The sequence below is a fragment of the Meles meles genome, chromosome X, assembly GCF_922984935.1.
Source record: "Meles meles chromosome X, mMelMel3.1 paternal haplotype, whole genome shotgun sequence".
Classification (NCBI taxonomy): domain Eukaryota; kingdom Metazoa; phylum Chordata; class Mammalia; order Carnivora; family Mustelidae; genus Meles; species Meles meles.
The window spans coordinates 90,923,800-90,950,617 of NC_060087.1; the positions used below are offsets into that span (position 1 = coordinate 90,923,800).

At 36.2% G+C, this 26,818-nt stretch overlaps 1 protein-coding gene across 2 annotated transcripts in view; it reads left to right on the forward strand.

The window, feature by feature from the left end:
- COL4A5 (collagen type IV alpha 5 chain) overlaps window positions 1–26,818 on the forward strand; it is a 250,423-nt gene that overhangs the window by 139,289 nt on the left and 84,316 nt on the right. For both annotated transcript variants that reach the window (XM_045995411.1, XM_045995412.1), the window contains exons 10-24: window positions 1,979–2,041; window positions 4,306–4,341; window positions 4,428–4,469; window positions 4,628–4,720; window positions 6,201–6,254; window positions 6,351–6,407; window positions 6,660–6,704; window positions 8,623–8,676; window positions 10,399–10,440; window positions 12,670–12,802; window positions 18,758–18,931; window positions 19,243–19,326; window positions 24,415–24,507; window positions 25,895–25,965; window positions 26,271–26,462. In XM_045995411.1, the coding sequence (XP_045851367.1) occupies window positions 1,979–2,041; window positions 4,306–4,341; window positions 4,428–4,469; window positions 4,628–4,720; window positions 6,201–6,254; window positions 6,351–6,407; window positions 6,660–6,704; window positions 8,623–8,676; window positions 10,399–10,440; window positions 12,670–12,802; window positions 18,758–18,931; window positions 19,243–19,326; window positions 24,415–24,507; window positions 25,895–25,965; window positions 26,271–26,462 (1,233 nt within the window). The remainder of the gene's footprint in view (window positions 1–1,978; window positions 2,042–4,305; window positions 4,342–4,427; window positions 4,470–4,627; window positions 4,721–6,200; window positions 6,255–6,350; window positions 6,408–6,659; window positions 6,705–8,622; window positions 8,677–10,398; window positions 10,441–12,669; window positions 12,803–18,757; window positions 18,932–19,242; window positions 19,327–24,414; window positions 24,508–25,894; window positions 25,966–26,270; window positions 26,463–26,818) is intronic.

The following is a 26,818-nucleotide window of genomic DNA, read 5'->3' on the forward strand; positions in this document are numbered from 1 at the left end:
TATTTAAGATTTTTATTTATTTATTTGACAGAGATTTCAAGTAGACAGAGAGGCAGGCAGAGAGAGAGAGGAGGAAGCAGACTCCCTGCTGAGCAGAGAACCCGATGCGGGGCTTGATCCCAGGATCTTGGGATCATGACCCGAGCTGAAGGCAGAGGCTTTAACCCACTGAGCCACCCAGGCGCCCCTTGATATATATTTTTTTAACTTTATTTTTTCAGTATCCCAGAATTCATTGTTTATGCACCATACCCAGTGTTCCATGCAATACGCGCCCTCCTTAATACCACCACCAGGATCACCTATCCCCCACCCCCCTCCCCTCCAAAACCCTCAGTTTGTTTCCCAGGATCCACAGTCTCTCATGGTTCGTCTCCCCCTCCAATCTGATATATTAAGATATATCCATATTATTGTATGTGACTGTAGTTATTTCAGTTTCACTTCCATATGAAATTCAATTGTGTGAACATACTACAGTTTGTTTCTCTGATCTCCTATTAACAAATATTTGGTTGTTCAGGAATTTTTTTTTTAATTACAAAGTAATCCAGGATTTAGATATGGAATTCTGGATTTCACTGAAGTCAAAATTTTCAGCTTTTTAAGATGCCAAATTGTGTTCCACAAGAGTTGCATCATTCCCTTATTTGTTGTCCCAGTTATTCTCACTTCCTTGTCTTTAATCTTACTTATTTTTTTTTTATTTGTTTATTTACAGCATAACAGTGTTCATTGTTTTGGCATCACACCCAGTGCTCCATGCGATACGTGCCCTCCCTATTACCCACCACCTGGTTCCCCCAACCTCCCACCCCCCCCCCCCGCCCCTTCAAAACCCTCAGGTTGTTTTTCAGAGTCCATAGTCTCTCATGGTTCATCTCCCCTTCCAATTTCCCTCAGCTCCCGTCTCCTCTCCATCTCCCCATGTCCTCCATGTTATTTGTTAAGCTCCACAAATAAGTGAGACCATATGATACTTGACTATCTCTGCTTGACTTATTTTTTATTTAATTTCATTAATTTTTTACATCCTTTGAAATTTTTTAAAAAATGTTTTATTCTAGTATAATTAACATACAGTGTTATATTCATTCCAGGTCTACAATACAATGTATTTATCACAATAAGTGTACTCTTCATCTGTTTCACTTGTTTCACCTAGTCCCTCATCTGTGTCCTCTCTGGCACCATCAGTTTGTTCTCTTTATTTAAGAATCTGTTCTTTTTTTATTGTCTCTTTAATTTGTCTGTTTGATTAAATTCTTAATTTGAATTCCACATAATGACTGAAATCCTGTAGTATTTATCTTTCTCTAACTCATTTTACTTAGCACTATACCCTCTAGATCTATCCATGTTGTTACAGCAAATGGCAAGATTTCATTCTTTTTTATGCCTGAGTAATATTCTAGTGTGTGTGCACGTGTATGTGCGTGCACACTCACAGCACATCTTTATCCATTCAGCTATGGTTGGACACTTGAGTTACTTCCATATCTTGGCTATTATAAATAATGCTGCAATAAACATAGGGGTGCATATACATTTTCAAATTAGTGTTTTCATTTTCTTTGGGTAAATACATAGTTATTTTTTACTTTAAAATAGAGAAGCCACCTGGAAACTGGTAGTCCTTCTCGTCCCATTTCTGGCATAAAAGCCCACTACATACCCATCTTTATCACTTTATTTTGTAAAACTTCCTTACATGTGTTTGTACTCTATTTGTTATCTGCCATTGTAAAACGTAAGTTTTTTAAAAGCTGTAGCCATTCTTTTTAGTTGAATTTCTTTATAGTTACTTAATCCTGTTATTCCCATACATTTTAAAATTCTGCTTATAATACTGCAGAATTGTAGAATTGTATAACCAAATTCTGGCAATTACTTAAGTTAAAATTTCATTCATTTAGTTCTTTGCTTGATACAGTGAGAGGGTTTTTTTTCATACTTTTCTTTACTTCCTTTATAACAGGGCCCCGCTGGTCCCATTGGTTTACCAGGGCCAATTGGTCCCCCAGGACCACCAGGTTTGATGGTAAGCTTGCTTCTATAATTTCATTTTTCCTATTTTAAAAAAATTCTCTCAGGAATAGTAATATTATTTCTACTACTTGAAAGTATAATGTATTTTCAATGTTTACAATCTATATTTTTTTATTTTATTTTTTAAAGATTTTATTCACCCATTTGACAGAGAAAGAGAGCATAAGTAGGAAGAGCAGCAGGCAGAGAGAGAGGGAGAAGCAGGCACCCCAATGGGCAGAGAGCCCCCGATGAGGGGCTTGATCCCAGGACTCTGGGATCACGACGTGAGCCAAAGGCAGACACTTAACCGACTGAGCCACCCAGATACCCTATTTTTATTTTTTAAATATTACTTATTTACTTGAGAGAGAGAGAGAGAATTAGAGCATGCACAAACTAAGCTGGGGGAGGGGCAGAAGGAGAAGGAGAAGTAAACCTCCCCCTGAGCAGGGAAGCCGACCAGGGGCTCGATCCTGGGAGTCCACGATCATGACTAGAGCTGAAGGCAGTTGCTTAATGGACTGAGCCACCCAGGTGCCCCTAAACATTTTTTTTTTAATTTACAGGATATTTTTTGGGCGCCTGGGTGGCTCAGTGGTTTAAGCCACTGCCTTCGGCTCAGGTCATGATCTCAGGGTCCTGGGATCGAGTCCCGCATTGGGCTGTCTGCTCGGCAGGGAGCCTGCTTCCCTCTCACTCTCTCTGCCTGCCTCTCTGCCTACTTGTGATCTCTCTGTGTCAAATAAATAAATAAAATCTTTAAAAATAAATAAATAAATAAATAAATAAATAAATAAATAAATTTACAGGATATTTTACAATGCTATGGTAAACAATATACATGCTAAATAATAGCTTCATTTTATAGATGGGGAAAATGAGGTACATAAAAGGAAAGATTTTAAATAAAATATTTCATTGGTAACCTCTTGATGTGTCAGTGTTGAAGCTGATTCTAGCCATTGCATTAAGTCTTCTGGGGCAGTTCTCTAGTCAATTGATGAAATGTGTTTCTTCGAACTGCAGTTTTCTGTTTAAGAGGTATTCAGAAAAAAAATGGCTCTCATTTCTGAGGGGCCTTTGACAAAACAGTAGGGTTGGTGAGAGTAAGGAGTCACTCTGCGATGGGATAAGGATTTGTGTATCCTAGAAAAGAAGCAAAAACGCCTAAGAGCTTGACTATGCAGCTAGTTTTCTTTACTACTTCTATGGACACTCATACTTTCTATTGTAATTAAATTCTGAGTATTCTTGCCCCTGAAATACTTTGATTTCGTTCAAGTCATGTTTTGGACTTAGAACTTTGCTTCTTAAAAAGGCAAGAAAATTGGACTTCAGTCAAAGTAATTTTTCATGTGCTACTCTATCTCTCATCTACCATATATTTAAGTGACAGTTTTAGTTATACCTTTCTAGATTGCACAGTTTTGCTTGTGACAATTGGTCCTCTATTCTTGAATGAATAGAGGTAATTTATTTACTAAATTTATTTGGTAAATACTGAAAGAATCTACCAGAAAGACTGATTTCTGCTTTCCTGGAAATATCTACGAAAGGATTAGAAAACCCGTTTGTTTAGTCTGTTTTGGTTGTAGACATCTTGCAAAGCATGAGACTCTGGACTATGGTACTTTTTCCTAACTCTGTTGTTACATCTTGAATTTCCTCAACTTTTGTAGCTATATAACTGATTCACTCTGCATTTCTGAATGTTCCTTCAGTTAACCCTGATTCAACAGGTGAAGCAAAGTCTTAGAAATGCCACCAAATGTAAATGAATAGGTCTGTCGAGAGCAAAGAGGTGATATACCAGGGCAAACAAATGCCTGTTTAACTTTTCAAGCCTTGAAACATTATAAAGGTCACATAAAATTAAAACTGAACCGAAAAAGTAAATGGATGCCTTTAGAACTAGAGATTTAATTTCCTTAAGACACCAAAATTATTTACCTATAATTCTGATATGAGAAATTTGATATGTTTGTTGCAATTAACTTTTGTATTGATTTTTGGCACTTGTGTTACCTCCCTGCCTCTACATATCCTTGTATTTCTTCCCCTACCCACTTGTTTTCTGTCACAGGAAGTCTCCACATTCATTTGACTTGTTAAAATCAATTTAAATCTGAGAAAAAAAAACAGGAAAATATTATTTTGAAGGGCTTTTTCAGTCCTCGTTTTTTTATTAAACCAAATAATGATTTTGAAACTGAATACTTTTTTTAAATAAACTTATTAATATATCCCCTTTTCCCCTGTGTCTTCTATTCTTAGGGCCCTCCTGGTCCACCGGGACTTCCAGGACCAAAGGTAATTTTCTTTTATGTGCATTTTATTTGGCGTGAATTCTTTCTGTTAGCATCAATGATATTTTAAACTAAAACCTCTCTCTTCAGGGGAATATGGGCTTAAATTTCCAGGGACCCAAAGGTGAAAAGGTGAGTAAAGAAAAATGTTGATTATGCAGCCCTCAGTTTTTTCCTTTCCTCATGATATGAGCTCGTCTTTTTGCTTCTTGCAACTGACTTAGCTTACATTTTATATTATTGTCTGTGTAAATTACAAATATTACTTTCTTATTAAATCTTACAAACAGGGTGAGCAAGGTCTTCAGGGCCCCCCTGGGCCACCTGGGCAGATCAGTGAGCAGAAAAGACCAATTGATGTGGAGTTTCAGAAAGGAGATCAGGTGAGTATGTAGAGAGGAAATCAATGAACATTTTGCTATAAAAGCAGCATTCCATTAAAATGCATTATAAGCTGGAATATAATTATATAGAAGGTACTTTAAAAATAACAAGAGTTTGAGATAATTAAATTTTTAAAGAGTTTTATTGAGATATAATTACATACCATACAATTTACCCATTTAAAGTGTACAATTTCATTCTTTTTGTGTATTTTTTTTTCCCATTTTATTTATTTTTTCAGCGTAACAGTATTCATTCTTTTTGCACAACACCCATTGCTCCATGTAAAACGTGCCCTCCCCATTACCCACCACCTGTTCCCCCAACCTCCCACCCCTGACCCTTCAAAACCCTCAGGTTGTTTTTCAGAGTCCATAGTGTAGTGAAACCATGACTACAATCTAATTTTAGAACATTCTTATCAGCCACCCTCCAAACCCCATACATATTTGTTGTTACTCTTCATTTCTCCCCAAACTCTCAGCCCTTCTTCTACTTAGTGTGTTTTCATGTTCTTCCATATTGTAGCATGTATCAGTACTTCATTTCTTTTTATGGCTGAATAATGTTCCCTTGTGGGAATATTCCACATATTGTTTATCCCTTTATCAGTTGATGGACATTTGTATTGTTTGCATTTTTGGCTATTATGAATAATGCATTCATGTACAAAATTAGGTCATGGTAAGGTCGATGGTCATTGTCTTAAGTGACTGTCTTCTCTATATTTCACTGATACACAAAGAGAAAGATGGTATTATAAACCATTGTCATGTTTAGAAATAATTATCTGACACCTTGCTTCTACAGAGTAGATGAGATCATACATATCTTTTATAGCACAGTGACCCACCCTTGAACAAAGTATGTACATTGTTGTTTCACTTAAATGCTAATAATAGGGGCGCCTGGGTGGCTCAGTGGATTAAGCCGCTGCCTTGGGCTCAGGTCATGATCTCAGAAGTCCTGGGATCGAGCCCCACATCGGGCTCTCTGCTCAGCGGGGAGCCTGCTTCCTCCTCTCTCTCTGCCTGCCTCTCTGCCTACTTGTGATCTCTATCAAATAAGTAAATAAAATCTTTAAAAAAATGCTAATAATAAAGTTAAGAATTAAGGACAAATTGTACTGGAACTCTACCATCAGTCATTTAATTCTCTGCCAAAATGTATGTGTGTTATATAGACCCTGTATCTCCTAGTTTTAGGTATTCTTGCTTTTCATAAAATGTATCATTAATAATTTCATTTTAAGTGTTGTCTTTTTATTTACCTCAAAACTCAGCTTTTGTACATACATTAGAAATGAACTGAATTAACCAAAGATGGCTCTTGGTTCTTTTGCCTAGCAGACTTCAACTTTGAATAGAAACATCCTATTATCTTTGGTTATACTACATGAGTCTATAGTTCAGTTTGTTAAAAGTGTTCTTAGCTAGCTCTAGTATTAATGTTGCTTTCCTTTCCCCTACTACTGCATAGGGACTTCCTGGCGACCAAGGGCCTCCTGGACCTCCAGGGATACGTGGTCCTCCAGTAAGTCACCTAAAATTCTTTAATGTCATTTAATGTAAATTGGTATTGATCCATAGCACTCCATGAACCAGTGTTAAACTACTTTTGTGTGTACAGGGGCCTCCAGGTGGTGTGAAAGGTGAAAAGGGTGAGCAAGGAGAGCCTGGCAAAAGAGTAAGTATTATGACCACTAATTCTCTTTGGAAAAAATTTTAAATATGTGTTTGTCTGTGTGTGTAATTTTATTCTTTCCTCTTAATTCCTATTTTCTTTGTCTCAGAATGTCATATTCATTTATTTATTGTAATAGCAAAGTCTGAAAAGTTTACTTAATAGTCCAAGGCAGGGATGAAATTTGTTATGTCCTTTAATCTCATACTTCCTAAATAATAAATTTATATTCTTACATTTCTTTTAATCTTATAGGGTAAACCAGGCAAAGATGGAGAGAATGGCCAACCAGGAATTCCAGTGAGTACATAAAGCCTGTCCCCTTCACCTCACCCCCCAAAATAACATTTGTATGTGGTTCTAGAGAAGCAGGATGGCAGACAGGCTTCGGTTTGGAAATAGTTATTATGAATGGAAATTATACTTTCTCTTTTGAATATAAACTTAATTTTTTTTGTTAAAAAACAAAGTTCAGATTTTTAAGTCAGATTTATTGAGATACAGCATGTATACAATAAAATGAACCATTTTCAGCATACAGCTCTGTGTATTTTGGCAAACACATACAGTTGTATAATCAGCTTTAAAATCAAAACAGTTCCATAACCTTCAAAATTTCCCCCAACATTCTTTTGTAGTCATCTTCTCCCTTACCACCCAAAGCCCCTGGCAGCATTTGATCTATTTTCTATCCCTATGATATTCCTTATTCCGGATTGTCATTTAAATGTAGTCATATTGTATATAGCTTTCTGAATCAGGATTCTTTCACATAGCATAATACATTGTACTATTTATCAATAATAGTTCATTCCTTTTATTGATGAGAAGTATTTAATTGTAGGGATGTATCAAGGTTTGTTTATCCATTTGTCCAGGGGAGGATATTTTGGTTGTTTCTGGTTTGGGCCATTATGAATAAAACTGCTCAAAACATTCACATACAGTATTTTGTGTGAACGTAAGCTTTTTTTTTCAATAAAAGTTTTGACAGATAATTACTACAAAATAAAGTGGAAAATAAAAACATGCAAGTCTAGGAATATTATTTCAAGCAGCCTCAGTATCAAGAGTATGCACAACAGATGTTAAAAAGAGGTTTTCTATGCGGTGACTAACAACATAATAAAAAAAAAAAAGATTTTCAAGGACAGAAAATTTGATGAAATTTTGGAGACCATTTTGAAGGAAAGCAGTAATTCTTAACAAGATTAGAAGTTGGAAGTCTTAAAATCAGATAAATTGGTTTCCAGATGATTTTGCTAAATAGGCAGTCCTCAATTTGTAAACTCTATAATCACAAATTACTTTAACATAAAATGGTTTAACGGGAGGTAAATTCAGGGCCTTAGCTCCTGACAGATTGGTCTTTGTTTCGTGGTTTAGGCAGCCATGATGATCAATAATTACCACTGATTGATTTTGACAGATATCTTCAGGGAAAAGACTGTTCTCTGTTTTCACTGGGAAAACTCAAGTCAGGTCAAATAAAGATAGTCACCAGACAGGTCAAAAAATGACAACTCTTTGGGAATAGGTACTTGAAGAAGCTCCATCCATTTGCTGCTACGCTGCTGGTTTTCACCTTGATTGTGAGCTGTTTTCAAGGATACCATGGGGCTGAGGAAGGGTATTGGAAGAACTAGAGCAAGTTAAAATGTCACAAAGCTCTGTGATCTTACCAAGATTAAGTCATTTTGTTTTCCCCAACAAATACTTCCTGGATTGCTACAAGCCTTTGGTTTATTTCTAGTGTTCTAAAAAAGTTGACTCTGACCCTTTTTTGCCAGTGTTCTTTGTTGCTTTTATGGAGGAGAGGGCGTTTGGACATCCTGACTCTACCATTTTTTTAAAGATTTTATTTATTTATTTGACAGAGATCACAGGTAGGCAGAGAGATAGGCAGAGAGAGAGGAAGGGAAGCAGGCTTCCTGCTGAGCAGAGAGCCCGATGCGGGGCTCGATCCCAGGACCCTGGGATCATGACCTGAGCCGAAGGCAGAGGCTTTAACCCACTGAGCCACCCAGGTGCCCGCATTTTTTTTATTATGTTATGTTAGTCACCATACAGTCATCAATTATTTTTGATGTAGTGTTCCATGATTCATTGTTTTCATATAGTACCCAGTGTTCCACGCAATACATGCTCTCCTAAATACCCATCACTGGGCTTACTCTACCATTTTTGATGATGTCACCCTGATCTCTATATTTTAAAGGGTTTGCCTGGTGATCCTGGTTATCCCGGTGAACCAGGAAGGCATGGAGAAAAGGTAAGAATTTTAATACTTTGAAGTGACTGGTTTTATTCTACTTAACATAATCCTTTTCTCTTCCAAGGTTTTTATTTATTTTTTTATTTTTTTAAGATTTTATTTGTCTATTTGACAGACAGAGATCACAAGTAGGCAGAGAGGCAGGCAGAGAGAGAGAGGGGGAAGCAGGCTCCCTGCCGAGCAGAGAGCCCGATGTGGGGCTTGATCCCAGGACCCCGAGATCACAACCTGAGCCAAAGACAGAGGCTTAACCCACTGAGCCACCCAGGCGCCCCCCCCCAAGGTTTTTTTTCAAAGATTTATTTTATTTTATTTTATTTGTTTGAGAGAGAGAGAGGGCACGAGAGGGTAGTGGTCAGAGGGAAAATCAGATTCCCCACTGAGCAGGCAGCCTGATGTGGGACTCAATCCGATCCTGTGACTCCAGAAGCCAAAGGCAGTTGCTTAACCAACTGATCCACCCAGGTGCTCCCAAGGTTGAGTTCTAAATGAAAAATTTCTTAATAACTAGCTTTTGTGTTCAAAACATACCTTCTTTATTCATCTTTTGGTGTTTTGTATCATTTCCTCTAAAGTTTCATTCATTGTCCTAAATCACAATCCATGTGATGGAAATACATGAAGAATTGTTTAACTTTAGCATTTCCATTATTTTGGTATTGATGCCTTCATTTTGAGCATGAATCAGCAAAACTTTTGTTCTCTAGAAAGTGGATTCAGCTCTATATTAGTGCGGTCCTCATACTAAAAAGGCTTGTAGCTGTGAATTTAGAATGTCTCCACTAAACACTTCCATTCTCTGTGCAATCGTTGTCTGAAAGTCTGTGGCTAATGCTTTGTCACTTTTTTGTTTTTCATTTGGCTATACAGCCTGACTGGAAGTCATTTATTTAGTTATGTATTTTAAAAGTGACTTTGAAAAAATGTACAAAATACACATTTCCCTTATTTGTAGCAGACCACAAAATACCAAGTTTTCTAATCTCTGTGGTCTCTAATTGCTTTATATGAAAACCAATATTGAAAAGCATTTTTTTGCAGGCAAGGAAGAAAAGGTGTTACAAACTTGAATGTACCCAGAGGGCACATGTTTTATTGGTGGTTTATCTCTAAACTAGATCCAACTTCAAGCTTGGACTAGGAGGCACAGCCAGAATAAAGGAAGATAATAAATACTCAGACAACAAGATTTTTTTTTCAACTAGTAAGTAAAGTGATAGGACCAAATAACTCTTTAAACTAAATAAATGAAGCTTTTAGATAGATGAAAAGTTCCTGTGAATAAGTCTAGAACAAAAACAGGGTTGAGAAAGACATCTGTCCTTGGGTCTTAGCCAGTAGAATAACAGTTGCATGCTGTGTTTTTTGTGCTGCTGTACCTACTGGTTTAGAGTAACTGTTTTGTCTCTGAATTTGTCTTCATTAGTTTCTTAAGAGGAAACTCACAAAGCAATTATAATTAATTAGCTGTTGCTGATTAAAGTTAAGTCCATGAGCTCTAAAATATCTGTCACTAATGGAAATATCTGAGTCAACATCACGGGTCTTCCTAGACTTAATTTAATACTGTCTCATTGCCTCAAGTTGTGTTTCTCTTTGAGATATTTTATTTTGGATTCCTGGGTCTTTCTGAAATGTAGTTATCTGCTATGTTTTTAAAGAAATTGGTGTTTTTATGTGATTTTTTTTACTAATCTACTTTACACTTATATTAAACAGGGCCAAAAGGGTGACATTGGCCCAACTGGGCCTCCTGGACTTGTAAGTTTTTTTTTTTTTTTTTTTTAGTCTTCATTTAGCAAATTTATATGAATGCATTCTTATTTTTGTGACTTAGTATTCCTATCCTTTTTCTCATAGAACACAAAATTCCAAGTCATTGGTAACTTCTACTGGCTTAAAAGTCTACAACTACAAACTTCAGGAATGTTAACCCAAAGACTTTATATTGTTCTTCCTATATGTTACTTCTCCATAGTAAATGTTCAAAATTATGTCACTGGGTTTTGCATCATGAATGCCAAATTATTTCTCAAGTAACCAGCAGGTGGTGCAAGTGTTGCTTTTAGAGGTTCAATAAAAGATACTTGGGAAACTAGGGATTGGCCCTTTCCCCTGCAGAGCTCTGGAAAGATGGATTTGGTCCTAATAGGTTTTCTCAATTAGTGATTGTCTGATTCACACATCTTTCTTCCTTGGATGTGCTTTCTAGGGGCTCTTAATCATATGTAGGAAACTGCTCTATGAAAGAATAATTAGGGGGTTTGCAGATTTTGTCATGTTTGCATTCACCATGAAATTTAAGTCAAATATATTTCCAATCATATTATGAATAAAATATCATTACTACAGTTTGACATATTGACTTTCCTTTGGTTGAAATTTGGTAAGACTCTTGGTTTTATACTGTATTGAATCTGTAAAGGTGCAGGTGTCATAACGTCTATATATTCAGATGTTTGAGTAACATTAATTCTTGCTGTCCATAGTCAGTCTCAGATTTTGATACTTAGTACTTAACAAATCTAATGAGGATATACTTAAAGATCTTAGACAGTTTTTATTCACTTTCATTTTAAAATCAGGATTTTAGTTCTCTGAGATATAGTTCCTTTATAAAATTAGATAATAACATTTTTAAAGATTTTACTTATTTATTTATGAGAGACAGAGAGAGAAAGGGAGACAGAGGAAGAGACAGAAGTAGACTCCCTGCTGAACAGGGAGCCCAGTGACTGAGCCCCCAAGTGCCCCTGAGATAATAACATTTTGATAAATATCAGAAGAAATGGAAATTTTAAAAAAGATTTTATTTATTCATTTAGCAGAGAGGGAGAGTACAAGCAGGGAGAGAAGCAGGCAGAGTGGGAGGAAGAAGCAGACTCTCCGCTGAGCCAGGAGCTAGATGTGGGACTTGATCCCACGACCCTGGGATCACAACCTGAGCCGAAGGCAGCTGCTTAATGAACTGAGCCACCCAGCTGTCCCAGAAATGGAAATTTTGAGAATGCATTCCTATCCAGCAGTTCACTTTCCCTTTTGAACTATCATCTCCATTCCAGGTCCCACAACTTTCAGTCTCCTTTTGTCTGAATAGTTCCATCCAATAGAATCAGGATGAAATATTGTACTTTGGCAGTAGGTGTTGATTTGTATGCCAGCCCAACATTTGCTTAAATCTAAAGCTTAATTATCATTATAGCTCTATGAGATTAATTTCTTTATATTTCAATTATTTAACATGAAATTCTTTAGACAGTGAGATTCTAAGAAGACCAAGAGAAAAGGAGTGATCAGTCAGTTGATTCTAATCAATAAAGCCCTCCTAAAAGAAATGAGTTTGTTTCGTTTTGTTTTAGAGGAAGAAAGAAATGTGGGTTGATAAAGAGAGATTGGGAGAAGGCATTATAGATATTTGAAATGGCATATTCAAAGCAAAGGGCGGGAATGTGCAAGATCCATGAAGTGGTTATAATCAGACAGACCTCACTCTCCTAAAACTTCACTGATAGAAATAACAGGAGAAATTGATTTTTAATAGCAGCAGATTGGATTGAACTATCCTAGCAGTAGATTGGATTGAAAGGAAGAAGCTCTGGGGTACTTCTGTTAGTCCAGGTGTAAGATGGGCATAGTGGCTGTAGCAACAGGAAAGAAGGAGGTGAATTAGACATTTTCAGTAAAGAATTATCAGACTTAGGTAACTGGAATGAACTGAATGTGATAAGAGACATCAAAAAAAAAATTCTAGCTCAAAAGCCTAGGGCTCAGGAAGGTGGTAATATTATTACTGGCATTTAACAGTTTCTAATCAGTTGCAGGATAGGAGTGATACGGAATGTGGCTCATAATATGTGTACTTGTCTTGATGATATTGCATGCAGAGCCTTCTGAAAATGATGACACTGTAATTGTATGTAGCTGATAGGTTATTTTTAGAACAAACCACTTCCCCTTTGAGTTCCTTTATTTTTTTCTTTCATAATAAAGGTAATTCCTAGGCCTGGGACTGGTGTAACTGTAGGAGAAAAAGGAAACATTGGATTACCCGGCTTGCCTGGAGAAAAAGGAGAGCGAGGACTTCCTGGAATACAGGGTCCGCCTGGCCTTCCTGGACCTCCAGGTAAAAGAGACTGTACTTAATGTTCTTGTGTTTGTAGCATCTTTCCTAATCCACATGTCTGGTATTATTGTACTAGTTCCAGGATGAGCAGGGCAGTAGAAGACATGCGTATTTTTTAATTGACAGATACTTCTCAACTCGTACTATAGCCTTTCTCACCAGATTTCTCACCTGTACTTAAAAAAAAAAATCCATTGGATAGTTCCCCTTTACCCCAAAAATAAAATTTCTACCTTTTATTAATAAATTGCACCCAGTGTTTCTGTGATCCAAAATGAATCATTACGTTTTTCATTCTGCTATGGAAGGGAATGCTATTCTAATAATGCCTAGTTTTATAATATTTCCTGTATTAAAATAGTAATTGACACTATCCACTTAGAATTCCAGAAATATCTATTTAGAAATCCTTATAGTGATTTTGCTCTGCAATAAAATTTGGGGGCTCAGCACTGAGTGTTATATCATTCCCTTATTGGAGTAGGTAATACAGTAGAGCATTTCTAATTTGGCCGTAGACTGAGTAGCACCGTTGTCCAGCATGTGTATTTGGATGTTCTCTCAAATGAAGACATAATATGGATTTATGTAAAATATGAAAAGTAATCTGGCATAGCACCTGGAAAACATATATATTTAATAAATTATTGTTCCCTACCTTTCAAAAATTTGACTAATGAAATAATAACATGATGAGATGAGTGATACGCAGTGATTCCCCCAAGGAGAAAGAATAAATGCGGGTCCTTTTATTTCTAAGGATACACTTTGAATTTCTAATTTCAAGGTAGTAGACTAAACACATACTATGTCTAGAAAATTCAGATAAGGAATTCTTCCAGGATGCAACAAAAAAGTTATAGAATTAGGTCATATGAAAGAAAAATTAAGAGACAAGGGATAAACCTAGAAGTTCTAAAATTTACCATGCAGGAGTTCAACGAGGAGAGAATGGGACAACAGGCAATATTTGCAAAATTAATGACTGAGAACTTCTATTTATTGAAAGAAAACATGAGTCCCTATGAAAGTGTATGAATTACCAAGTAAGAGTAAGATAATAATACACAAATACATAATGACATATTGTAGGGACATTTTAGAATTTAAGGATAAAAAGAAACTCTTAAAAACTGAGGGAAAAAGCAGACCACCTACAAAGCAATGAGAGTCAGAGGGAGATATTGGAGCATTTTCAGAGTAATAAAGAAAAATAATTATGAATTTGGGATTCTTTATTACCTCAAACTGTTATTGTAGTGTGAAGATAGGACACTTAGAAAATGTCCCACCTCCAGAACGTCTCTAAAGTAGTTACTGGAGGTTTTAGTCTAAGAAGAGGGAAATGAATTCAGGATGAACTTGGGGGTGGGAATGGGTGAAATATAAGAATGAATGGTTAGGAAAGATATTTTGTGGAACTCTAATTATACACATTGTTACCATAGGATGTTGTGATGCAGAGAGAAGAGGGGGAAATCAATCATAAGGGTTTTTTGTCCTATTAGCAAGAGAGAATACCATTATTAATTCTCAGTTTTTAGAAAAATGTAAGTTTAAGTACATAGGTTAAAATTTTAGTAGTAACCACTAGAGAAGACTATAAATAAAATGCATGACTTATACATCCTTTGAGAAGAGAGAATAACCAAAAATCTTGATTTACATAATATAATTTAGAATTGGGACAAAACAGACACAGACAAACTTTGGTAAATAGAAAATGAAATATAAGATGACGAGAAGTCAAAAACAAATCAGCAACTCCAATAAATGTGAAAGGACTAAGCATTGATTAAAAGACAAAAATTAAAATAATATTGAAATATGAATATATACTGTGCATAATAGGCCCGTTTAAGTTAAAAGGACATAATTTTTTTAAATAAAGCAGTTGAAAGGTATTAGGCAAGTGCTATCTAAAAGAATGCTGGTTTAACAATTCTAATACAGCATGAAATAGAATTCAAATCAAGAAGTATATTAAAAAGAGATATTTCATATGAATAGATATAGACAGATTATACTACAATGATGTAAAAGTCATGAAACTTTGTACATCTAAAAATACAGCTTTGAATATATAAAGTAAAAACTGATAAACTACAAGTGATAACATTAAGGAGGTGAAAAATAAATCAGGATATAAATGATTTGAGCAACACTGTCAAGCTGCATATGTGGGAGAAAGAAAAGCTGTGTGCAGCAAAGAATATACATTCTTTTCAAACTTATGTGAAACATTTACAAAAATCTACTCTCCTAGATTAGAAAAAAATCTTTCATTTTTAAAAAGATTTATCTATTTATTATTATTATTATTTTTTTAGATTTATTTATTTATTTATTTGACAGAGAGATCACAAGTAGACAGAGAGGCAGGCAGAGAGAGAGGGAAGCAGGCTCGCTGCTGAGCAGAGAGCCCAATGCGGGACTCGATCCCAGGACCCTGAGATCATGACCTGAGCCGAAGGCAGTGGCTTAACCCACTGAGCCACCCAGGCGCCCTTATCTATTTATTATTGAGAGAGCAGGTGTACGTTCGCACACACACAGACACACAGCGGTGCAAGTTTGGGGAGGGGCAGGAGAGAATCTTAGACCAGACTGGAGCAAATGCCACTGAACTTGAGCCCAGTGTGTGCCTGGATCCCACCACCCATGAGATCACAACCCGAGCCAAAACCAAGAGTGGTACACTTAACTGACTGAGCCAAACAGGTGCCCCCTGAAAAAATCTTTTTAAAATTATTTTTAAATAATGCGATGCTATACAGAAATAAAAATGAACTTACAGCCACAGTCAAAAATATTGGAACTTTACAAACATAATGAAAGAAGCCCAACATAAAAGAGTACATTCTGTATGATTTCATTGCAATGAAGTTCAAAAACAAGCAAAACTAATTCAGAAGTTAGAATACTTGTTATCCTTGGGGAAGAGAGGGCAATGACTTGGGATGGGTAGATGAAGGGGCTCCTGGAGAGTTGGTGATGTTCTAGTTTTTGGGGGTACTGGTTACCAGGTGTGTTCCTTTTGGGTAATGTATTAAACTGCATGCCCTTAGACTTTTTGGTATGTATGCCATGCTTCAACATGCAAATCCAATCAGCTTGATCCAGATTTTTTTTCTGGTTAGTACTAAGGCCAGCTGGCATAGCATTTGGTCCAAGACTCTGGAATTAAATGATCTCGATCTCTGTTCATATCCTGGATTTAACCACTTCCTGTCATGGAGATCTTGGCCAAGTTATTCACTCTCTGAGTTTCAGTTTCTTCATCTGTAAAACAAGCTTATTATGCTACCCTGTGTATAGTTATTAAGGGGATTAAATCCTCTCAAAAAATTAAAGAAATTCTTTGCAGGCTATGCTCTGTGACCACAGTGAAATGAAGTTAGAAATTAACAGCAGAAAGCACTAAATATCTTTACATTTGTATATTAAAATGAACATATGTAAATAAATTTGGAGGTAAGCAAGAAATAAAGAGAAATAACTAAATGCTAAACAACCTTATACCAAAACTTATTAAACATAGCCAAAGTGGTACCCTTAATGTATCACAAAATTAATGATACTAAACATAAATGAGCTAATTTGAAAAATAATAAGAACTGAAATAAGCATAAACAAAATAGAAGGAAAAACTTAATAAAGGTAAAAATAAGAAAAAAATATGATCAAGAGAAAAACAAGAGAAGGCACAAATAATATCAATAGAGTATTATTACCATAAATACAATGAAATTTTTTTAAATTACAAGAAAACTGTAAAACTCCATCAATATATTGGAAATTCTAAATGAAATATCCATTCCTCATGAAACAAAAAACACAAATTACTAAAATTTTCCTGATAAAGTGAAAAAACCTTAGTAGATTAATTACCATGGAAGATTTAGAAATGTTAAGGATTTCTAGGAAAAAAACATTTTATAGGTGGTTATATAGTTTTATAGATGAATTCTATTAAGTTGTTGGGTGAGTAATTCTGATATTTTACAAACTTTTTCAGAACTTTTTTTTTAAAAAAGGACATTTAATTTTATAACATTGACACCAAACCACCAAGGAGATAGCACTAGAAATAATTATAATTCACTCTCATTTATGAATACAAAAACAACAATCCTAAATAAAATATTTGCAAATGCAGAAAAATATGAAATAATATGATGATATGACCAAATAGATTTTACCCTAAGATTTCAAGGATGGTTCAACATTACTGTAATTGACTATATTGACAGATTAAAAGAGAATGGGCCAATATTTGCTAAGAAAAGAGTAAATTTCAATGATCATTCACTTTTTGAAAGGTAAAAAAGTTATCAAACTAGGTTTAGCGACGCCTGGGTGGCTCAGTGGGTTGAGCCGCTGCCTTTGGCTCAGGTCATGATCCCGGGGTCCTGGGATCGAGTTCCCCGTCAGGCTCCTTGCTCGATGGAGAGCCTGCCTTTCTCTCCGCCTCTGCCTGCCTTTCTGCCTGCTTGTGTGCTTTCTCTCTCTCTTTTTCTGACAAATAAATAAATAAATAAATAAATAATTAAATAAAATCTTTTAAAAAAGAAAAAAACCATTAAGTTTAAAAGGGAACCTGATGAAGCTGCTTCATGTAGGAAGTATAGGACTGTATAGGAAATGTCATACTTTTTGTGGTAAACATCAGGAACATTCACATTCAAGTAAAAAATAAGACACACATACTCAGAATTGTCTATAACATTTGTCCTTACACTGGAGAGACCACCCCAGTACAGTACATCTGGAAGATAAAAGAGGTGTAAGGATGGAACAAAACCCCAAATTTGAGTTATTCACAAACCCTATTATAATCTACCTAGAAAGCCTAAAAGAATCAAATGATACATTACCAGAACTTAGAATGTTTGCAAGATGAACAGATAGGATAGTTGCATACTTAAATAATTTGTCTTTCTCTTTACCAGCAGTAAAAAAATAAAACTTATTAGAAAAAAATCCAGTTAACAATAGTAATAGCAATAAAATTCACAGTAGTAATAAAATTAGCCCATGAATAAACCAAAGATGTGTAAGACCTGTTTTCAGAGTTCTATTAAGATATCATTAAATAATATAAAATTAGTAAATAATGAAGGGACTTAATTTCTTGATATGAGAACTCAATATTATAAACAGATGATTTTCCCAAAATTTAATCTTTAAATTCAAATTAATCTTATTCAAAATTCCAGTATTTTTTTAAATGAAACTGACAAACTGATTTTAAAATGCACTTAGAAGATAAATTTGTAAGTCTAGTAAAGATGGTTTTTATTCATTTTTTAAACTAACATCTTCTTTCATGAAAATAGAAGCATTTCCTTTTTTTAATCCTATTAATACCTTATTTCTGAATTTTTCCCGAAGCATTTTCTTTTTTTAATTTAAATTCAATTAGCCTACTTATAGTATATCATTATAAAGATAGTTTGAAAAAGAACAAAGATGTGTATATTTTCCTTAGCAGTTTTGAAAACATTATTCAAATCATTTATAATTATAATGAATATTTTTATTATTATAAAAAGATGCGTTCATGTTACAGGAATAGGTAGTGCAGCAGAATGTCCAGAAATAGAGCCACGTTTGCATAAAAACTTTGAGATGCTTCTTTTTCTCTTGCTAATATTTTCTTGTATTTCTTAGATTAAAAGATCGTAGCATCAAAGAAGAGCAAGTAGAGGGTTGTTAGTACATTTCCCAAAGTAGTAAAGCTACCTTAAATTATTCTTTCTTACACTCAAACTGGTAGTTACATTATTTAAAACTTTTCATGCTTTTCCAGACGTCAATTCTTATAGAAAAAAATAAGAACATAACTGGCATTATACATTAAAGGAAGATCTTATCATTATTTATGTCTCATTGAGAATAAAGTAGTATCTCTAAAATAAGATCGTTTTGATCACTTTATTTTTTTAATCTTAGGGACTGCCGTTACCGGTCCTCCTGGCCCCCCCGGCTTTCCTGGAGAAAGGGGCCAGAAAGGTGAGGAAGGTCCACCTGGAATTTCTGTTCCTGGATCTCCTGGACTTGATGGACAGCCTGGGGCTCCTGGACTTCCAGGGCCTCCTGGCCCTCCTGGCCCTCACATCCCTCCTAGTAAGCTATACTTTTCTCCTAAATTCTGTGGGTTTTGTTTTGTTTTCATTTGTAGGTGAATCCAGCTGAAGGTTTGCACTATTCTACTGCTTTTTCTACTTTTGATTTTTGGTGATTCTTTGATGTTTAAATTTTCTCTTGAAATAATCGCCAATATTACATCTTCCTTTTGCTTATAGGTTCGCTTTTGGTAGTTGTATTACTGCAGAGAAGTAACTGAAAATAGATCTTTTTTTCTAGTCTGCTTTCTTTTTGTTTAGTCTTCTAGATATTTTGCAACAATTAGTTTGCTATCCTTTATCTTGTCTCAGGTGATGAGATATGTGAAGCAGGCCCTCCAGGCCCTCCGGGATTGCCAGGTGATAGAGGACTCCAAGGAGAACAAGGAGTGAAAGGTTTGACCCCCATTCCTTCCGTCATTCCTTGATTCTTTCAGATCTTCAGCCAAATGCCCTATATCCTCCACTCTACCTCAGTCACTCACTGTTATGGTCTTACTCCCAAGGCCATCCCATCACCAGTAGTGCACACTTACATAATCTTGATTTCATGAATTCCATTTTCTGACCACTGTATCCTTTCTTGCTCACTACCTATAATAACCTGACTCCAATATTACTTCAGCCTCACTGATACCTACCAACTTTGACTCTCCCTCAAACTTTTGATATTTTTTCTTCCCTCATAACCTATAAATGTCAGGATCAATCATTGTAAACAATCCCATGTATAAATCCTTGCCTCCTTCACTCTTCTCTCGATTGTATGTACTCACTTGGAACAAAAGCCTCGTTTTGGTAATTCCAAATTATCACATCTTCTGAGCCTACACCTTCTCTTCCCTCTTCAAAATTTTAACACCTCCTCTTCCATTCTCATGTTAAGATTCTGATCCACCTCCACTGACCAACTGAAGCAGTAAGAAATTTTCACAGATTACCACTATCACATTTACCTACCTACTTGCAACTGTGCACATATATTCTGCACTCCAGCCTATTACTATCACTGCTCTTATCTAAAGCCAGTTCTTCTATTTGTACAGTAGATTCCATTCCCTCTTGTGTTCCCAGGGATTTCATTCCAGAAATTCCTGCCTCTCCCACCTTGTCAGTTTTTCCCTTTTACCGGATCATACCTGGAGGCATACAAATATATCTTTTTGCACCCAACTAAAAAATACCTTATCCCACTTTCCCTGCCAGATCCTGCTCTATTCCCTTGCTACCACTGCAGCAAAACTTCTCCAGAATTTTCTACTTACCATCTCTGGATACTCTTTACTCCAGTCAAGTTTTTACTCTCCTAATCCACCACTCCATAGATGCTGCTTTTGTCAAAGTCACCAGCAGCCTATACCCTGATAATCCAAATATATTTTTTTGCTCTTTTTCCATTTCTAAACACTTTCCTCACTTGTCCTGATTTTCTTCATAACTCCTTGGATTATTAATATATATTAGATATAGAGGTAGTGACAGAGATAGATATGTCTCTCTATATATCCCTTCCCTTTCTGTATAGTTGTCTATCTCAATCTCTTTATATGTATATCAATGTATCTATATAATCTCCCATGAAAAATATAGAACTTTTCCAGGACTCTAGAAGACTCTTGTGCCCCTTAGTCAGCACTCCCAAAGGTAACCACTAGCTTATCCTCTATCATACATTAGTTTGCCTAATCTTGAACTTTGTATAAATGTACTCGTACAGTATGGGCTCTTTTGTGTCTGATTCTTTTGTCCAATATTATGTCTGTAGGATACCTATATTTTTGTTTCTAGCAATATTTTTCACTGCTCTTTGGTGTTCTTTGTATGAATATACCTGAATATTCATTGTAATGTTAACAGATATTTGGTCTAGGGCTATTATAAGTAAAACTACTATGAACATTCTTACACATGTATTTTGTACGACGTAAGCATTCATTTCTGTTGTGTATATACCTAAGAATGGAATTGCTGTGTTATAGGGGTAGTTGCAGGTGTTGTTTCCATAGATAACACCAAACCATTTTTCCAAAGTGGTTTTAGTTTCTAGTTACCTGATGACTTATTGATGCTGAACCTCTTTTCTTATAGTTCGTATATTCTCTTTGTAAAGTGCCTTTTTCCTATTTTTAATTGGGTTGTTAGATATATGTATCACAACTATCTTCTTCCATTCTGTGACTTGGTTTTTTACTCATAGTTTTTTTTAGCATAAGTTATTAATTAGAAGAAAGCCAATCATTAATGTCTTCTTTTATGGTTAGTGTTGTGTATGTTCTGTTTTAGAAATCTTTGCTTATCCCAAGATATTATCCCAAGGTGATATTTCTATGTGTTTTCTTCTAAAAGCTTTATCATTTTGACTTTTATATTTTGATCTTTTCAAGTAATGTTTGTGTTTGAAGCAGGCATCAAAGTACTTTTTCTATATGAATATTGAATTGGCTCAGTATTGTACAAACGACCATCATTTCTCCAATGAATCACATTAGCACTTTTGTTGTAAATCTTACGATACCATATGTATCAGTCTGTTTCTGACCTCTCTGTTTTGTTCATTGTTCTATTTGTTTCTCCTTCCACCAATGCTGGACTATCTAAATTATTGTAGCTTTATAGTATGTCTTGGCTTAATTTGCATTTTGGCATGTATTTTAAATTTATCTATCCAATGTATAATTTTGGAATGCCCCAAATATTTTAGTCCTTGTTCATCTTCTGTATTTGAACTCATGCAGTCACTCTCCTGAATTTAAATACCACTTATTTGCCAGTGACTTTGAATTTTATATCTCTTGTCCAGAGATAACTTTTTTCCTCTAGATTAGTATATCCAGCTGTCTACTTAACATTTTGAACTTGATATTTGACCAAGTTAAGTCCTGATCTCTGTTGCCTCTTCCCTCATAATTTTACCACTTATATCTTTCCTTTTTTAAATTAATTATTTTATTTTTTCAGCGTAACAGTATTCATTGTTTTTTTTCTTAACTTTTATTTATTTATTTATTTTTTCAGCGTGACGGTATTCATTGTTTTTGCACCACACCCAGTGCTCCATGCAACACGTGCCCTCCCTATTACCCACCACCTGGTTCCCCCAGCCTCCCACCCCTGCCCCTTCAAAATCCCCAGGTTGTTTCTCGGAGTCCATAGTCTCTCATGGTTCGCCTCCCCTTCCAATTTCCCCCAACTTCCTTCTCCTCTCCATCTCCCAATGTCCTCCATGTCATTTGTTATGCTCCACAAATAAGTGAAACCATATGATACTTGACTCTCTCTGCTTGACTTATTTCACTCAGCACAATCACCTCCAGTCCCGTCCATGTTGCTACAAAAGTTGGGTGTTCATCCTTTCTTTTTTTTTTTTATAAATATATAATGTATTTTTATCCCCAGGGGTACAGGTCTATGAATTGCCAGGTTTACACACTTCAGCACTCACGATAGCACATACCCTCCCCAATGTCCATAACCCCCTCCCTCTTTCCCAACCCCACCTCCCCCCAGCAACCCCCAGTTTGTTTTGTGAGATTAAGAGTTATTTATGGTTTGTCTCCCTCCCAATCCCATCTTGTTTCATTTATTCTTCTCCTATCCCCCTAACCCCCCCTGTTGCATCTCCATGTCCTCATATCAAGGAGATCATATGATAGTTGTCTTTCTCCGAAGACATCCAGATAGCCAACAGACACATGAAAAAGTGCTCCACATCCCTCGGCATCAGGGAAATACAAATCAAAACCACAATGAGATATCATCTCACACCAGTCAGAATGGCTAAAATTAACAAGTCAGGAAATGACAGATGCTGGCGAGGATGCGGAGAAAGGGGAACCCTCCTACACTGTTGATGGGAATGCAAGCTGGAGCAACCACTCTGGAAAACAGCATGGAGGTTCCTCAAAATGTTGAAAATAGAACTACCTTATGACCCAGCAATTGCACTACTGGGTATTTACCCTAAAGATACAAACGTAGTGATCCGAAGGGGCACGTGTACCCGAATGTTTATAGCAGCAATGTCTACAATAGCCAGACTATGGAAAGAACCTAGATGTCCATCAACAGATGAATGGCTAAAGAAGAAGTGGTATATATACACACAATGGAATACTATGCAGCCATCAAAAGAAATGAAATCTTGCCATTTGCGATGACGTGGATGGAACTAGAGCGTATCATGCTTAGTGAAATAAGTCAATCGGAGAAAGACAACTATCATATGATCTCCCTGATATGAGGACATGGAGAAGCAACATGGGGGGTTAGGGGGATAGGAGAAGAATAAATGAAACAAGATGGGATTGGGAGGGAGACAAACCATAAATGACTCTTAATCTCACAAAACAAACTGGGGGTTGCTGGGGGAGGTGGGATTGGGAGAGGGGGAGGGGGCTATGGACATTGGGGAGGGTATGTGCTATCGTGAGTGCTGTGAAGTGTGTAAACCTGGCGATTCACAGACCTGTACCCCTGGGGATAAAAATACATTATATGTTTATTAAAAAAAAAAATTTGGAAGGGGAAGCGAACCATAAGAGACTATGGACTCTGAAAAACAACCTGAGGGTTTTGAAGGGTCAGGGGTGGGAGGTTGGGGGAACAGGTGGTGGGTAATAGGGAGGGCACGTTTTGCATGGAGCACTGGGTGTTGTGCAAAAACAATGAATACTGTTACGCTGAAAAAATAAATAAAATGGAAAAAAAAAACATAAGTCATATCTTGCTTTCTGTTTACATTTTTTTACTGGATACTCATTTCACTCATTGTAAAAGTCAGGCTTTACGGTGGCCTATGTAATGTGTTATGATATACCACTCATTATAACCTGTGAACTGTCTGACGCGCTTCCCCTGCCTCTCTCTACTCCAGCAATCTGGTCTCCTTGATGTTTCTTGAAAAGGCCAAACATGGCTATTCTTTCTTCCTAGAGTACCTCTACATTCATTAGGCACATGTCACATCCTTTAAGTTGTTTTATCATATATCATCATCTCATTTCACCATATTATTAAAATTGTAACCTGCCACCCATCCCTAGCATGTTCAATCACATTTACCCAGGTGTATTTTTTCTACAAACATAACACCTTTTGATATATTTATATCTATATTATACATATGTATGTTATATTTGATATATATATATGTTAATAATTTGTTACCGTCATTGTTTATTATTGCTTTCCGCTGGTAGGAGTGAACACATGAAGGCATGGATTTTTGCCTGTTTTGTTTGTTTTGCCTGTTTTGTTTTGTCTGTTTTGTTTACCAGTATATCATAGACACTTGGAACCAGTACTTGGCAAATATTAGACACTTGGCAAATATTTATCAAATGAGTTGATTCTTATATAGTCTTCTCTATACTACACTGTTGGGTTGGAATGTTGTTCCTTGATGCTAACTTCTTTAGAAGCTACCTAAAGGAGATAGACATACCCTTTTGAGTAAAATTTGTTTCTCAATATGCTTTTCTCTAGGTGACAAAGGTGACACCTGCTTCAATTGTATTGGAACTGGTGTTTCAGGGCCTCCAGGTCAACCTGGTCTACCAGGTCTTCCAGGTCCTCCAGGTAAAACATTCTGCCTCAGGGCAACCTTTTAAAAATATTTTTTGGGTAAATATTAGTGAGCTCAGTTTTATAATGATGCCAGTTTTCATATTCATAGATAATTAAATATGAAATGCCTCTATCTGCTACTAAATAAATTATGCTCTTGTTTCTAATACCTGAAGCCAGCAATATTTTCTCTTAAAGCCTTTTGGCAATACTATTCCAAGAAAAATATCTTCCCTGTTTTCCATATGGTGAGGAAAATAACTCATACAGAGTGAAACTTCTTTCTTCCAAAAAGCTGGGGGGGAAAGCTCATAATGTCTGGCCCCTGAGTGTAGTTTCCAGTGGCAGAGCTTCTAGTCTTTGGGGATGTATCACATGTCCTTAAGGGACAGGGCTTCTACTGTCATTTGGCAACCAACTGCCCATATTTCTCTTTCTATACATAACTCCTCCTTCCCTGTTTCCAATCAAAATTATATATGATAGCCATCAGACCCACAGCTCTCTCTCAACTGCCTCTGGGATATCCCAATATTATATTCTCTTGAAATCACACTTTATGTTTGTGTCAGGGGTGTCTCTTACCTTTCTTTCTAGTATGTCTGCCAAAGAAACCAATTCATTTAGCACTTGGAAATAAATTTTTAGGTGGTCTTATAGCTGCCACTGGAAGTTAATAATTTAGCTTTGTACCTCCAGTCTAGTGGTTTTCAAACTTGGGAGTACATTAGAGTTACCTGGAGGACTAGTTAAAAACCCATATTGGTGGTACCACCTTCAAAGTTTCTGATTCAGTAGACCTGTGGTGGGGACCCAAGAATTAGCATATCTAACCTTCTAACCAGTACCCAGGGAATGCTGATACAGCTGATGGAGGGACCCATTTTGAAAACCACTTCTTTAGTAATATTTCCTCTAGTCTTTGAGCACCAAATATTTCTCATAAACCAAATTTTATGAAGTAGTGAACCAAAGAAAGGACTCATAGGGATTTGGGCAATTTGTTTAGGTCAGAACGAAGAAGGATTTTCAGACTGTGCCCTTATCTTTCTCCACTTGGCAATAGGGTGGTTATAGGAACCTTAGCACCTTTGTGCCTGGCAGTTGGTAGCTGTGAGCTCTGAGAGGCTTTATAGTTGGAAACATTTAAGGATACAATATTGTATAGATGCACCTAAAAGAAAGGATGATTTGCTCATTTTGAGAGCATAAAATAGGAAAATAAAAATGTGACTTGTTATATGTGATTGAGAATGGGGTTCTTATTTGAAAACTTGACTTCCTGACATGATGATTTTTATATGAGCTTTGTCAGGGGCTCAGGGTCAAAGTTCACATTATTGTGTGTGTGTGTGTGTGTGTGTGTGTGTGTGTGTGTGTGTGTATGTGCATGTATTAGGATCTCTTGGTTTCCCTGGACAGAAGGGAGAAAAAGGACATGCTGGTCTAACCGGTCCCAAAGGATTAACAGTAAGTTTTGAGTATATTATAGAACACAACAACCAAAAACAAAACCTAGATGAAATCCATTTACCCTTTGGTTTTCTCTTGTGGATATATATAATAAAAGAAATTTAGTTCTTCTGTTAATTTGTGTTCTTTTTGATTCCTTGACTCTCCCTGACTCACATGCCTCACTTTGTTCTTAGCTCTGTACACTAAATGTCATTGGGTGGGTGGATAGGATAAACTGGAGAGAAAAATATGTTGGAAAAAAAAGAAACTGATTTTTTTTTCTTTTCTTCTTTTTCCCTTCTTTCTTTTTCTTCCCTCAGGGCATACCAGGAGCTCCAGGTCCTCCAGGCTTTCCTGGATCTAAAGGTGAACCTGGTGATATCCTCACTTTTCCAGGAATGAAGGGTGACAAAGGAGAATTGGGTTCCCCAGGAGCCCCTGGGCTTCCTGGTTTACCTGGTACCCCTGGACGGGATGGACTGCCAGGGCTTCCTGGCCCCAAAGGAGAACCTGTGAGTTGGTTTGATAATCTTGGTTTTGTGATGTCAAATTGTTACTTAGGGATATTTCCTAGGATGAGCCTGGTACTATAATGAATGCCCAATTAGTGCTTAAAAGAATGTAACTGCAAGTAGTAATGATACATTGTTATTGACTATGTTGGGTTTCTTTACCACCTTTTTCTCTCAGTTGTTTTATCTTCTTAACCTATTACTTTTTGAATAATATTGGTTGGGAATAGGTGGGCAGGAAGTTAAGGTGCTTATGGGTCAGTGTGAGGTTCCCCTTCTCTTATACTACATATCTTTGGGTTTATTTGGACCTGAGAACAGAAGTATAATTTGGTTCTATCTATAGTAAGCTTAGA